Below are 13,440 nucleotides of genomic sequence, written 5' to 3'. Positions count from 1 at the left end.
AGCGCCTCACTATGAGAGGAATGTTAATGTGTGTTTTGGCAAGCAGTGGGGTCAGCAATGGCCACCTGCTGACGTAAATTGTGCTGTGTGCCTGCTTGGAGTCACTGGGTAAAATATCAGCACTTTCAAAACAGATTAATAATCATCATATTAGCCCCACACTTGGCTATCAAACTAAAAAAAATAATAATAATAATACATACAAGCACACGTGCTATAAGAAAGGGAATTAATGATTTCAGCTCATTTGTTTTTCTCGTCATTCTTGCTTATCTTGAGTTCAAAGTGAAATCATGTGAAATCAAAAATAATGCTCATCAGTGTGCTTACAGAGGTGAGAACATACCTGTTGAATTCATAAAGATCCTCAATGTTTCCAAACAGAGCACACACCTGCTCTGGGCGTATGGGAAGGTTGCTCATATCGATAATGTGAGCCAAATAGTCCTGGAAAACAAGACGGACTCTCATCACAAATGCTGATTATTTGACACTTGCGTATTTATACCACTAGAGGGAGCAAGCACGTGCATGTTTTACCCAGCCTATTTTAAAGTAAACATCACTTGCTATCTCATGCCATTTTAATTTCAATGATATAAACAGTAATTATGATTATCATTCAAATGTGATGTGCTTATTTAGGTTCAGATATAATGAAAAATGTACTTGTTAGTGATGCAACCAACAAAATGATTTGCTCCACTTATTTATAGGCCACCATGATTGACAGACTATAAACATCCACCGCTTGAACCCACGACCCTGTTGACTTCATTCCAAGTCAGATAACAACATATCAAATTCACAGGAGATAAAATTGACTTTACTCCATCATGCTCACGTGTCATGCAAACAAATAGTTGGGAATGTCGATAAGAAGAGAAACGTACACCAGCAATAATTTGTTCTCACACCCAAACGGTGTGCTGCAAAGACAGCCGAAAAAGACATACTCAGTACATCTAGTGCGGTCCACATCTGACTTGTGAAAGAACTGCGCAGCATTGTGGATGCAGATTCCTGCACAATGACAGCACCACACACACACTCACACGTGACCTTTAGCAAAGTGTGGGAGCTAAGGAGGCTCAGTCCTTGCACTTCTACAAGCTGCAACAGAAAATACTTTTGCAACTTCAGCCTGTGAGCGTCACTGTTCGAGGGATCCTCTCATTCGTGTTCATACAATGTTGCTTATGATGACTTGTGGGTGAATTAAAACCAGGTGTTGGGGACGTAATTGTCTGTGTGAGACCATCCGGGTCAAACAGCTGTTCTCTCCACTCCCACTGAATGGACAGTTGAGAATGAGAGGCATGTGAGCGAGTGATAAAACAATATCTAAGAAGAACGGATGGACAGTTTCGACAGCTGTCACTGGGTTATGTGTCACATCGAGAGAGCGCTTTGATGAGGTCATGGCGTAAGTTCCTCACTTCTTTGCTTCATTTGAGCTCCAGTGTGTTATTGAAACAACTCATGGATCAATGAGATTAAGGCTGCGCTGTAATTTCAACAGGGTCGTGGTAGCGGACACATCTGTACAAGAATATGCTCTCACATGTCGAAAGTGGAAAACCCCGCTACGCTTTTGTATCGTGGGACTGGTGTTTGCGTTGGCTGGAAAGCAGGGCCTTGTATGACTATACAGCTGTAGCCAGACCAGGCATACCAACTGAAAGACTACAGTAGGAGGTCATGATTTGAAGTGTGTAGACTCAGACGCCAGTGTAGCGAGAGACAAGGTGAGGAAAGGTGCCTGTTGCTTTACAGCCAGCCTATTTCAGAAATGCCTCACATGTTAAACACATTACCATTAGTAGCTGTAGTAGGGGATTGTCTGACAGCTAAGTGCTCCTGTTTCTATGCTACTTGCATGATTGAGGCCCAAAAGAGGTTTCTCTGTCGGCTAGTTGTTTCCAGACTACAAAAAGTGCTAAGAAATGAATGCATTGTTTAGTGCTGTCACTATTGAATATTTTTAGAATCAATTAATCGGCTATTGAGATTATTTTAATTTTGCATTAAAGTATATTACAAAAGCTTGTTTTCCTGATTACTCTTTAGTAACCAGTGACTGGTGTTTATTTCATCTTCGTATTCATATAGGGATTAAAAAAAAAGGGGGGGGGGGGGGGTTGATGATGTACTACTTACGGGTTCGATCATTTTACCCAAAGTAAAAACAGATGTTTGCAAATGTCTTACTATATTAAACACAAAGATAATCAGTCTTATTTCCTGGACTAAACAAATCAGTGAACAATTACTGTTGATATGATGAAATCAGAGCATTTAGACAATTTAAAAATTAAAAATGACTCCAAACAATGACGATCATTAAAATACTTGATTAATTTGATAATCGATTATATGTCAATTAATTAATTTTGAGAGTTCTAGAATTGATGAGTGGTAAAATCCTATTTCAATACGCCACACCGCTGTGATGTCCTCGTTTCAAAAGCAAAGCTTGGGCCATGAAAGACCTGTATTGTGTCCAGCCAATATGAGCACACTCACTGCAATGTAAATAAACAAACTGGTGAATGTGCAACACCTTGTAGACATCAAACATAGCTCTATGTTCTTCCAAATAAAACATTCTCCCATGCGAGAGGATCCCTTGTACAGTAAAAACAATATTGACTCACCTCTACAATGCTGCGCAGATCTTTGACATACATGCGCTCCGTTTCGATGATCTCCATGACAACTCTGTCCACGTGTGTCAGTTTTGGGTTGGGCGCCATTGCTTCGATGACAACAGGCGAAGCGGCGATGTGAAGGATCTGTGGATTCCGCCTGTTGGAGGCGGTGTTGTTGTTATTCCACTGGTTGCCGATTAGGTGCGGCTTCCGTAGTCCGCGGGACCATGCAAGGCAAGGGCTCTGGTCCCTTGTCTGCTCTGCAGCGCTGTCGGCCGGGCTCAGCTCCAAGTCGATGTCCTCCTCGCTTGGTATGGGTGGCGTGCAGGAGGAAGGAAGGGTCGCGGTGCTCCCAAATAGGCTGTGACTGTCACGGGATGATCCGGAAGACAAGGTGGACACCAGACTTACTGGACGTTCGCCTTCTCCATCCAACGGCTCTGCACATAGGTGGTTGTAACAGTCTGGTTCTAAATCCGTGCTTGTTGGTTCATGTTCTCCAGAGGAGAGGGGCGAGGGTAACTGAGGATATTCTATACAGATGAGAGGAATACACAAAAAAAAGGGTACATGTCAAAGGTCAGCTGGGAAATCTGACAAAACCAATTACCATTTAGGAATCTTTTTCATGCACCTTTTTTGGACAAACTTTCAAAATAGTACAACTTTGTTCAATGTCCCATAGACGTAGACAGTATTTGTGAAATTTTCCATGAAAAAAAGTCACCCAAAACTTAAGATGTTGAACCATCATCATGCCTGACATTTCAGAACATCATTTGTCAATTTTTTTTTTACCTATTTTGATAATGGTTGCAACATCTGACATGCAGTTATACCAGACACTGGTAACTTTATAATCAGGGCTTTGAATATAAAAAGGTAGGGCTGGGAAATAAATCAAATAATTTCGATACATCGTCATTTTAAAAAACAAAATAAAAATAAAAAATCAAATCATTGCAAATTTGCTAAATTGTGGAATTGTCTTCTGGATTATTAAAAGCTGTTATTCTTATATTCTGTTACATCCAAAAAAATTTGTGAGCACAAGTGGCAGAATGCTTGATGGGTGGGTTACAAGACATGCTTACAATAGCTACCAACTTATTATGAATGTTAAGTTCATGATAGAATTGATTTAGAATCAATATACATTTTTGTTGTCTGAACATTTGCACGCACAGGAATTATTTTTGAATAAATGAAACCTCTAAATAAACGTTTGGTCACTTTGTTGGGTTTATTAGATTAAAATCGTAATCATCTTGAATTACTGGGGGGGTGTATTTATCTTGGGCAAAAAGTTCAGTGCATGACACGATAGGTACATGTTGCATTTTTAGAAAAGCACTGCCATTTCTCATTCCCCTGACTGATCAACCAAACCTTGGTCCAACTCAAGAAAAACGAAAGAATGAAATAAACATGAGATGAGATGAAAATAGAGGAAAAGGGACCAAGAAGTTTGTTTATATACCCTTTTAGCCTGCATTTAAATTCTAAAGAAATACTGTACATATTCAGTTTCATATCCTCCCTGGCCAGGAGAGGATTTTTCCCACACAGAGGATCCAAAATATACCAAGTCATAGAAATGTGGGACGGAGTGGTACTCAGTTGCCACTGTAAAGAGAGCTCAATTTGCGGAGGTATTTGTTGGTTTTAAAAGGGGTCAAAGACATTTTATGCTACAAAACAAAGAGTGAGTATCTGTCTTTGTATTTGGACTAGTTCAGACTAATAAACTGGATTGAATAAAGCTACAACTGCAAAGTGAAATGCTTCAGGTCAAGTCTATTGCCAAGTGGAGATGGTGAGAATAATTTGGCGTTGATAGCTCACAGATGTTGTCAGCTTGAAATCCACTCGCTTACATCAGTGTTGACAAGTTAAGCATAAATATTCATCATGAGCTGTGCATCATGGAAAGTCTGCACACATTTGAAAACTTCACCATTAAGCCCACGAGAAAATGTGGAAGAGGCGGACGGTTTCACTCTTAGCCAGCATATCCACTTGACTCGATTGATTATAACAACCTTGTATTGTTCTTGGACTAAAGCAAGCTGCACAACACAAGCCAGAGATTTCACGTGAGAGCAGAGAAAAACTGTCAAAGGTGTTTGACAACTGAATGATGGCTTTCCAGTTTATTCACATGCATGCACATCTGGCACTCGGCTACTTTCCATGACTCGGTCCTGAGCTGAAAAGAGGCTTGTGCGCCCCGTTACTCTGTCTACTCGCTCCACTTTCCACAAAACAGAGGAGCAGGCTAGTGGGAGATGCCCGCTGTTTATGCTCCGTGACAAACTACAGGGTTGATGGTGCAAAAAAAGGGAGGAGGAGAGCACTGAGCTATTACATACCAGCTTGAAGGAGCCATCTGCTTCCTTTGCCAAGCCCATCTTATGAGCTGTGCCATGACAGGCCTGCCTAACTCACTTCCTCTTTCCTTCTCACCTCCCACCCAAATATCCCTTCATAACAACTATTTTGTGCTAGGTAAGCGTGTAAGAGAGAACAAACATGGCCAAAAAAAAAAAAAAAAAGAAAAGAAAAAAAGAAAGAAAAAAAGAGCACTGTTCTTGCAGTTTCAACGCTCAGATTTAAGACTAGACTGTTGAATTTTGAAATGTTAGGGCAACCAAAGTCTCTTCAGCATCTGCAAACAATTGCTGCTAATCTCAGCAGGATGTGTAGACATATAGACAAGGTCAGGCCCATTACGGTGTCACTCCTGTCATGTGTACAACCAAACTGGTATTATAATGGTCTTAAATTAAAGTTTAAACAAAGCCACGACGACACCCGTTGGTTTGTGGACTTCCGTTTGTGTGCAAACTCTGCATTAAGGCTTTTATGTTTTTATGTTTGGAATGAGACAAAACCATGTCTGGAAATCATTTTAGTCTTCTCGCTGGTCATTGGACAAACAGTCTTTGTAATAAAGGGATCTAAAGAGTGTAAAAAAAAAAGGTATATCTTCTCACATCCATTTACATCTGAAGAACGTGTCATTGTAAGACACACAACAATTATGCTTTGTCAACAACACACTAAGAAAAACATAAAAATGCAATACAGTGTTGTGTACATACTACTTTACACGCATCTATTTTCCGCAGTTATTGAAATTCACTTTTCAGTTGATCTCACAATTTGTTCTCAGAAGTACAAACTTTTTTGAAATGTTTATATTGTTAGGTCACATGACACTACATACGTATACACTTGGTTGAATGCATGCCCTGCATACTTTTTTTCTCAGGCCCCAGCTTTTTCAAGGTGTAGAAACTTATTTGTTTTAGCAGTGCATTAATACAGTGGTTATCTCTCCAATATAAATATTAACCAAGTCAAGACTACAGAGACAGTCTAGTATTTGGACTACATTCCTGAAGTTACTCTTATTGTATTGAATTTTATTAACTGTTCATCTGTGCTTGTCTCTGAAAGTATTCAATTTAATAAGAAAATTACAATTTCCTCTGTTTTGATTGCTTCCTTTAACACGGTTCTCAAATGTAGTTGAACAGCAAAATCATTGTTTTGGCTTGCCGTGAATGATGATTAAAAATGAGGTAGTGCCACACACACAGTCTGGTCCCAAGCTGAAAACAGACGGGACATTTACTCACTAAAGAGCTTGATGACTAAATCAGTCCACAGCTTGTATGTAAAGTCTAGGCTCGTTTCTACTATCAGGCGAGTCGTTTCACAAGCTCTGATGTCATAGTGATGATTCCGGAGAACAGACTACTGCACGCTCCAGAGCACCTAAGCAATTAACTTCTCTAAAGACGCAGTCACTGGAATGATAGAAATGATTCACCCCAGAGAACATTCCTTTATATAGAAAATATGATGTGTGAATCTCAGAATGCTGGCCTTACTGTACAAACCCCTAGACAAGAGTCATGAATGTTCCAACCATAATGTCTTTGAAATGACCTGGGATGTATCAGGGCAAATATGGATTGCAACACGCCCTTAGGAAATGATAAAGCACAGCATGCAGCTACAACATTTCGCATAGGTTGCAAAATCTTGTGAGGATATGACTCAGTTTACGAGCAGGTCATGCATGCAAACAAGCGTCAGTGTGCAAATTCTGACAAAGGCAACAAACATTACCTGGCGTCTGCCTCTCATAGCATACTAGAGTTGTGAAAACTGTATTTCAGTGTTTTGTAATACAATAGGGAACTACATAAGACGCGATAATGTGAGTCGTAAATAATGCAGGCTTCCAAAGGGCAAATAGGAAGAATTGACAGTAGACGATGCTAATTACAAATTCAAAAGATCTTTTATGTAGCGATAAAGTCCTACTGATGCATGAAGTTACGGACAGCAGTGATGAGAAGAATCAAAGCCCAGAAAACACACACAACAAGGCAAAAACTGTGCACCTCCGCCTTCAGTAGATGTTTAATATCATTTGGCCATTTGCCAACAATGTCAAGCATTTATGACTTACATGAATAAAAACTCTGAATTACTGATTAAGTCTTTCCACTACTAGCCAACTTGATACTAATTTTGTTTTCTAACAAAATCGAGCTCTTATCCAAAACACTGAATGCAAATCCTTCTCTCTCCTAAGCGTACAGGAATGCGCAATCCTGCCATCATCAACACACTGTGGGGGAGCTCAACAACTACTCCAGAGTTTTTCAGCCAATGCCATGTGTGTCATTTGCGTCTGTATGGAGCATTTTTCTGAACGGGTGGGAGTCTTTCGCTTGCTGACAGTAACACGCCACAAAACAAAACCACTCCTGCTTGATTAATATTGACTCATGTTCCAATAGACGAATAAAAAGTGCATCACATTTTGCTGCACCTTGTATTTGTCATCACATTTTATACACATTATGTTTAAAAGTTGAATGATGAGCAGTGATATGAAAACATAATTATTTGGTATTTCATTCTACCAGGCTGAATTTGTGCTAAGACTACATGCTAACCCCATACGTGTTAAAATGAAGAAATCCCGACAATGCTAATCCAGTTATTTGCCAGCTGGATTGAAACGAGGTCGAGTTGTTTTCTTAACATATCTGTACTGCACTACACCGGCTTGTCTGATTGACTACTCTCACTTGACCAAAATGCCTTCACCAAGAGAGAAAACAAACTATAGTGTTGGGCTAAACTGGACTAAAGGTCTGGTCAAACGATTATTCTATCGTCTCGTTCCTTGATGCATTCTTGGCACTGTCAAATCTTGTTTCCTGAGACAGGTCTGTCTTAACTCAAGCTTTCTACCCGACTTGCCTTTTTTTTCCCCCCCTTTTTTTAAACCTCTTTGCCACACACGCAAGAAACACGAGTTTGAACATTTCTAACGTTTCTAATCCATGGGCACAACAGCACTTGACATGGACATCTTACTGGATACAAACGTTATCTTTCACGCTACAAGACAATTATGTCCCTCACACCCCACAAGAGATTCAATATTATGGTCCTGTGAATGGCTAACCTACATGAGGGCAAGGGATACAAGCACCGGGTGGATAAGACCCCGAGGTCTTCACAGACCATTATCAAACTGCAGGAGCCAAAATGCCAGGAATTACACAAGACCCAGATTAGTTTAATATACCAGAACGAAGTGAGGAATTTATGTCACTTCTTGTGTGTTGTGCTCCAAATATACAGCTAAGGTTAAGCTTTTCTCATAATACTATTCTACCAGCATTTGCCCCACAAGAAGATTTGAATGTTAATAATTAGCCCAAAGGACAGCAGAGTACACAAGCACGCACACGCACGCGCACGCGCACACACACAAACTGAACCTGCATTCCACACTGACACTCAAGGTCAAAATGTTGGGCTGGGAACCTTTTGGGGAATTTTGGTGTTTTACAAGTAAAATGATCTGCACTCTACGTAGTCTCCCTTTAATTACTGGCTTCAGTTAAAATATCCAGACATTATTGCTAACTTTAAGAATGTCTTTTGATAAAGGATGAATAAATTGGCAAAATGGGGAAATGACATCACCTCAATCAATTTTCTTAAAAACTTCATGGATAAAATTCAGGATTTCGATGAAGGGCAGCCGATTTGTCAGTCTTACAGGCAAATTGTCAGGAAAAGTTTACACTTAATCCCGTAAACCTCCCGTGTGCTCGGCCCCAGCTCTAAAAGGATCCAGCCGTGCCATGTGACCTCAGTGTATAGGCATGTGATGATCCACTTCGGAAACCCCTTCATCGACATCTCACCCCCCACCGACAACAATGCTTCAGGCATTCGCATACTCAGCCAGGCCTCAATCTAGTCAACTCAACACTCACGTTTCCTTGCACATCTGTGCTCGATGGAGGTGCGAGTCCACTGCAAACGTTGCCACCAGTTTGACAATCTACAACCACACTGCTGTCAAGTTAGCGCTTCTCTAGAGTCCGCATGGGTTGGTAGCAGGACAGCTGTGCCAAGTGTGGAGGAAGAGATTCATTTACTTTACACCAAGACGTTAATCACGTGCAGGGTTGTAAAAGGCGTGATGCAGTTTTATTCATCTGTATAACTGACTACACTTCACAGCAGGCCAATGAGGAATTTAACATCAGTGATCCACATCTTTTATCAGTACAATGCTGACCTCCGATAAGGCAGAACAATACTTGTCATGCCAGGTAGTAGTAAATTCTTCCCTCCTTGCTTCCTCGAGACAAAATGAGCAGAAAAACACTCAAACATTTGGAATACATTCGACACATTTGTAAACTATGCTTGTAGGAGGTAATCCAGTCATGAAATAAATCACAAGAGGCAAACCCCCCATTTTTCAAAAACAAATGACTTGTCATTGCATGTTTCATTACGTTTTGAACTAATAACTGAATTTAAAGGGATACTTGATACTCATTGAGCCATTTTCAGTAGTAACAAGTTAAATATTTTGTCCAGAATTAATTTGATCATTTCATTATTTTTCATGTACAATACCTTTTTAATACAACTTTTTTCCACCTGCTGTCGGCTGAAGATGACATCACATGTGCTGAGGAAATATAACTACCAGTCATGGCTCACCTGTTTTCTGGGTTTGGTTAGCAAACTGAGCCATGATTGCACAGGTGACGTTATCTTCAGTCGACAGAAAGTGGCAAATATTAGTTTTTAAATGTATTAATTGTTCATGAAAAATTAATGACGTTATTTCATTAATAATTACAAACAAAATATAATCTTCTTACTGCTAAAAATTGCTCAATGAGTCAAGTATCCCTTTAAATGTATACGTGCATTAGCTTACAACATCAACTGACTGAAAAGTGTTCTGGAGGAAGCTGAGGAAGACATTGATTTCATTGACTTTCTGCGGAGAGCGTGTGACTAATGTGGGTAATCCAGGGGAAGACTTTTATAGTAGGAATGCTATTGTGGGGCTCAATAAAATGATTTACAATGAAATAAAAGCTATTGAGAAGAGTTAGAGAGCCCGAGACAATGCAGTGAGGTTGAAGCGTCTTCTTCTTCTTCTTAATTGTTCTGATTGAATATTTGCAACAGCTTCAAAGCTGAATTGAGTGTAACTCCATAACTATATATAGCATTTTACCTACCGATAAGGTTGTGTGTGCTCAGTAAGCAATTAAGCAGTTAAAGAGTTCCTATCCAGGAGCTCCATAAAAAATGTTGCTGCCATCATCTATCTACGTCCACATCCCGACAGCCACTGGGCTGGAAAAGCTGCAAAGAATGGAGATGATCCGCCCGTCCCCCAGAAGCCCTTTAAAGCTGTACATTCTGCACACACAGCTACATTCCTGCCAGGGGTAAGTAGATCAGCGGGAGTCCTTATCTTTGAGAGAACTGCCGCAGGTCTGCTGATGCCTGTCTGAGCGTCAAGCGTCAAACTGACAGCTAAGATGTACATCAACCTTTTAACACCATCGGATATGATAGGTAGGATATTCCACTTGGTGTGCAAAGTTGCACTGAGGTGGAAAGTCTGAGGGCTTTTATGTTCCTGTCATCCAGCTGCTCTGGAAAAATAATCCATTGAGGCAACAAATGCTTAAATGAGATAGAAGGGAACATCCAAGGCTTTGCAAGCATGCTGGTGGTAGAAGAAAAAGGACGTAAACACAGATCACTCAGTTCATAAACCTTTGACCTTGCAGGGCAAGTGCCTTTGGATGGCCACCGCAATGTTTACCTTGAAGTCACAAAAATGACTAGAATTACTTGTTTCCACATCCGTTAATGAACATCCACCCATCCAACAATAACAAGGAATTTAAGTCACCATAGCGTTTCTCCCAACTGGGTCAAGATAAACGTGAACAAGCTGCAAAACGCGTGTTCGCATGTACAGTGCATGGTGTGGACTTTGGAAGAAAAATGAGTACTAATGTGGCCGACACACATTTCTTCCAGCCAAGTGTCTCTTTGGTCCAAAGCTGAACCAAGGAAAAAAGGGAACCATTGACAACACATTTGTAATCTTCAGCCAAAGAGGAAACCCAGCGCCAAATGTAGAGTGGCGAGCAGGCGTGGGGAGGGACAGAGCAGGCAAACAGACACAAAGAGGCCCTGTGTCAAAGCCGCGGCTCTGCGAGTAAAGATAATGAACACTAAAATAATATGTAATTTAAGTTCCCCGTTTAATCCCCATGCGCGCAAAGTCATCACCGCTGGCTATAGACAAACCGTCTTAGCGGTCTGTGACTTTTGACACATTCTGGTTTGATGTGTGTGAGGTTGCAGCTGTATGGCGGAGGTTGGCAGAGCTCCACAGACACACAAAGCCATACTGAGCCGAACAGGAGAGTAGGAGGACTGCTCAATGCCTAGCCAAGCCATTACTTGCAGCATTTCTCCATTTTGAGTTCACGCTCCTACGCAAAGGGGGCCTAGACTGACAAATTAAAGCGCTCACGATACTGTAAGAGTGTATGAACAGATTAACAGGGCATGGCTCATAAAAAGTAAAGCTGCATTTGGGCTTACCTTCCCCCATTTGGCCCTGATGGAGAACAGAATGGGACCCCTCTGGCATGGCACTCAGGCCTTTGGAGCTGAAAAAGAAAACAAAGTGTCAAAAAGACCAAATACACGTCATGTCTAGGAAAGTCTAGCCTAAAAGCATATATTGTAAATCAGAGAAATGGTGAAGGTTTGAAGATAAGCAAGTCTCGTTTTGTTTTATTTTTAATCAGGCATCAATGGCCTAGTAAAGTAAAGCAAAGAGGTTATTGGACCTTACTGTAAGTTTAAAAAAAATAAAAAATAAAAGGAAATTCCTGTCATTCCCCTCTTCACTGCTCTGGGCTTGCTCATGCCAACCACTTTGTAATGTATAGTGCAGTCTGGGTAGATGTATGCAGGGTGGAGACTGTGATATGAGACCATGCTAATCAGGAGAGAAAGGCAAGTGAAGAGATTTAATAGAACTGGCTCTCAAAAGTAATGACCAAAGTAGAACCATTTGATATGGTTAGGACTGACCCAAAAGTATGAATAAAGCAACATGATCATATTGTGTATAAACATTCCGCCTTTACAATAACTCAGTTTTGATGTGTCCACGTAAGTCAGCGTTTATTTTACTATATGTGGATAATTTCTTTTTCTTTCGTGCAAGACTTTACTGAAATCAAAGCTACAAAGCTCTGGTGCCATGCATTTTTCCAGTCCCTCATGCTAGGATGAGGTGTGTCCCTTCACAACAAATCCACAGCCAGATCCTCTCTGGTTTTCTTGCCGTAAATTAACATGGATCACTGTGCATGAGAACGTGTCCATTTGTGATTCCAAGTGAGCCTGCGGCCTTTACAACATTACATTCTTGGGCCAGCAAGATCAGAGGAGCAGAAATTATTCGGGGATTAAGATTGCATTGTTCCATTTGCTTTCGCTGGCCACTGTGCCGATCTGACAGCCTAGCCAGCCGAGGCTAAAGTGAGCCCATTGCCAGGAGGAGTGCCAATTAAGATGTGCAGGAATGCAAAGAGAAATGTCACAGAGCTCAGTGCTCAAGAAAACGGCTGCTTTACAAAAAAAAATATGCCACCTGCATTGATGTAAATGTGAGATTTTTTTTATTTTTTTTTAAATCAACAAATTCGAATACTCATCACAACACAGTTCATGGAAGACTCACCTTTGTCATGGATCAAATGGGACAAATGTGATGGTAAATGATCCAAGCTATGCATCAAGACAAAGCTGTGCTGCTGAATGACATTCTTTACAAATGAGACCGATTTATATAGCCTTTGCTCCAACTTCGGGCAATTGAGTTTCAAGTAGTGTGTACGGTGTGTTACGGTGTGTGTCATTTGCTCAAGTGGGGTTAGTGTTTTGGGTGGAAGGCTTTGAACTTGTCTTACCGAAGTAATGAAATCCTAATAATCCCACCTACAATGACCTCCGAGTTCACCCCACTTGCCCATGTTCAGGAAAAAACTATACTGATCTTTCTACAGCGAAAAATAAAATGTAAAACAAAATAAAACGTCTTTTTTTAAAAATGTTTTCCCATCATACATTATCAAAGAGAGCGATGCATGTCTCGGGGAAGAAATGCAGTCGGTTAAAAATATTGCATGAAATAGGCCATAAAAATATCAGTGTATCCCACAAACAGACTAAATTAAACAATCCTAACTCATTACATTACACTAAAATTTGCTGACACATCCCAAATTCCATATTTGTTTTCATAGGATGCGGGATGTGGACTGTTAGAGTTATTGTGTATATATTATTCTATATTTTCTCTTATTACATAGTTAATTGCCAACTATGTATT

General features: G+C 40.4%; 1 protein-coding gene across 2 annotated transcripts in view; it reads right to left on the bottom strand.

The window, feature by feature from the left end:
* Positions 1 to 13,440, bottom strand: part of LOC144031786 (pleckstrin homology domain-containing family G member 3-like) — a 34,297-nt gene that overhangs the window by 10,801 nt on the left and 10,056 nt on the right. For both annotated transcript variants that reach the window (XM_077539210.1, XM_077539211.1), the window contains exons 2-4: positions 11,637 to 11,704; positions 2,658 to 3,184; positions 347 to 447 (exon numbers count right to left, since the gene is read on the bottom strand). In XM_077539210.1, the coding sequence (XP_077395336.1) occupies positions 347 to 447; positions 2,658 to 3,184; positions 11,637 to 11,685 (677 nt within the window). In that variant the 5' untranslated portion in view covers positions 11,686 to 11,704. The remainder of the gene's footprint in view (positions 1 to 346; positions 448 to 2,657; positions 3,185 to 11,636; positions 11,705 to 13,440) is intronic.

This window comes from Festucalex cinctus, chromosome 12, assembly GCF_051991245.1.
Source record: "Festucalex cinctus isolate MCC-2025b chromosome 12, RoL_Fcin_1.0, whole genome shotgun sequence".
NCBI lineage: Eukaryota > Metazoa > Chordata > Actinopteri > Syngnathiformes > Syngnathidae > Festucalex > Festucalex cinctus.
The sequence above is the reverse complement of the archived record's forward strand: the minus strand, read 5'-3'. Positions and strand labels throughout refer to the sequence as shown.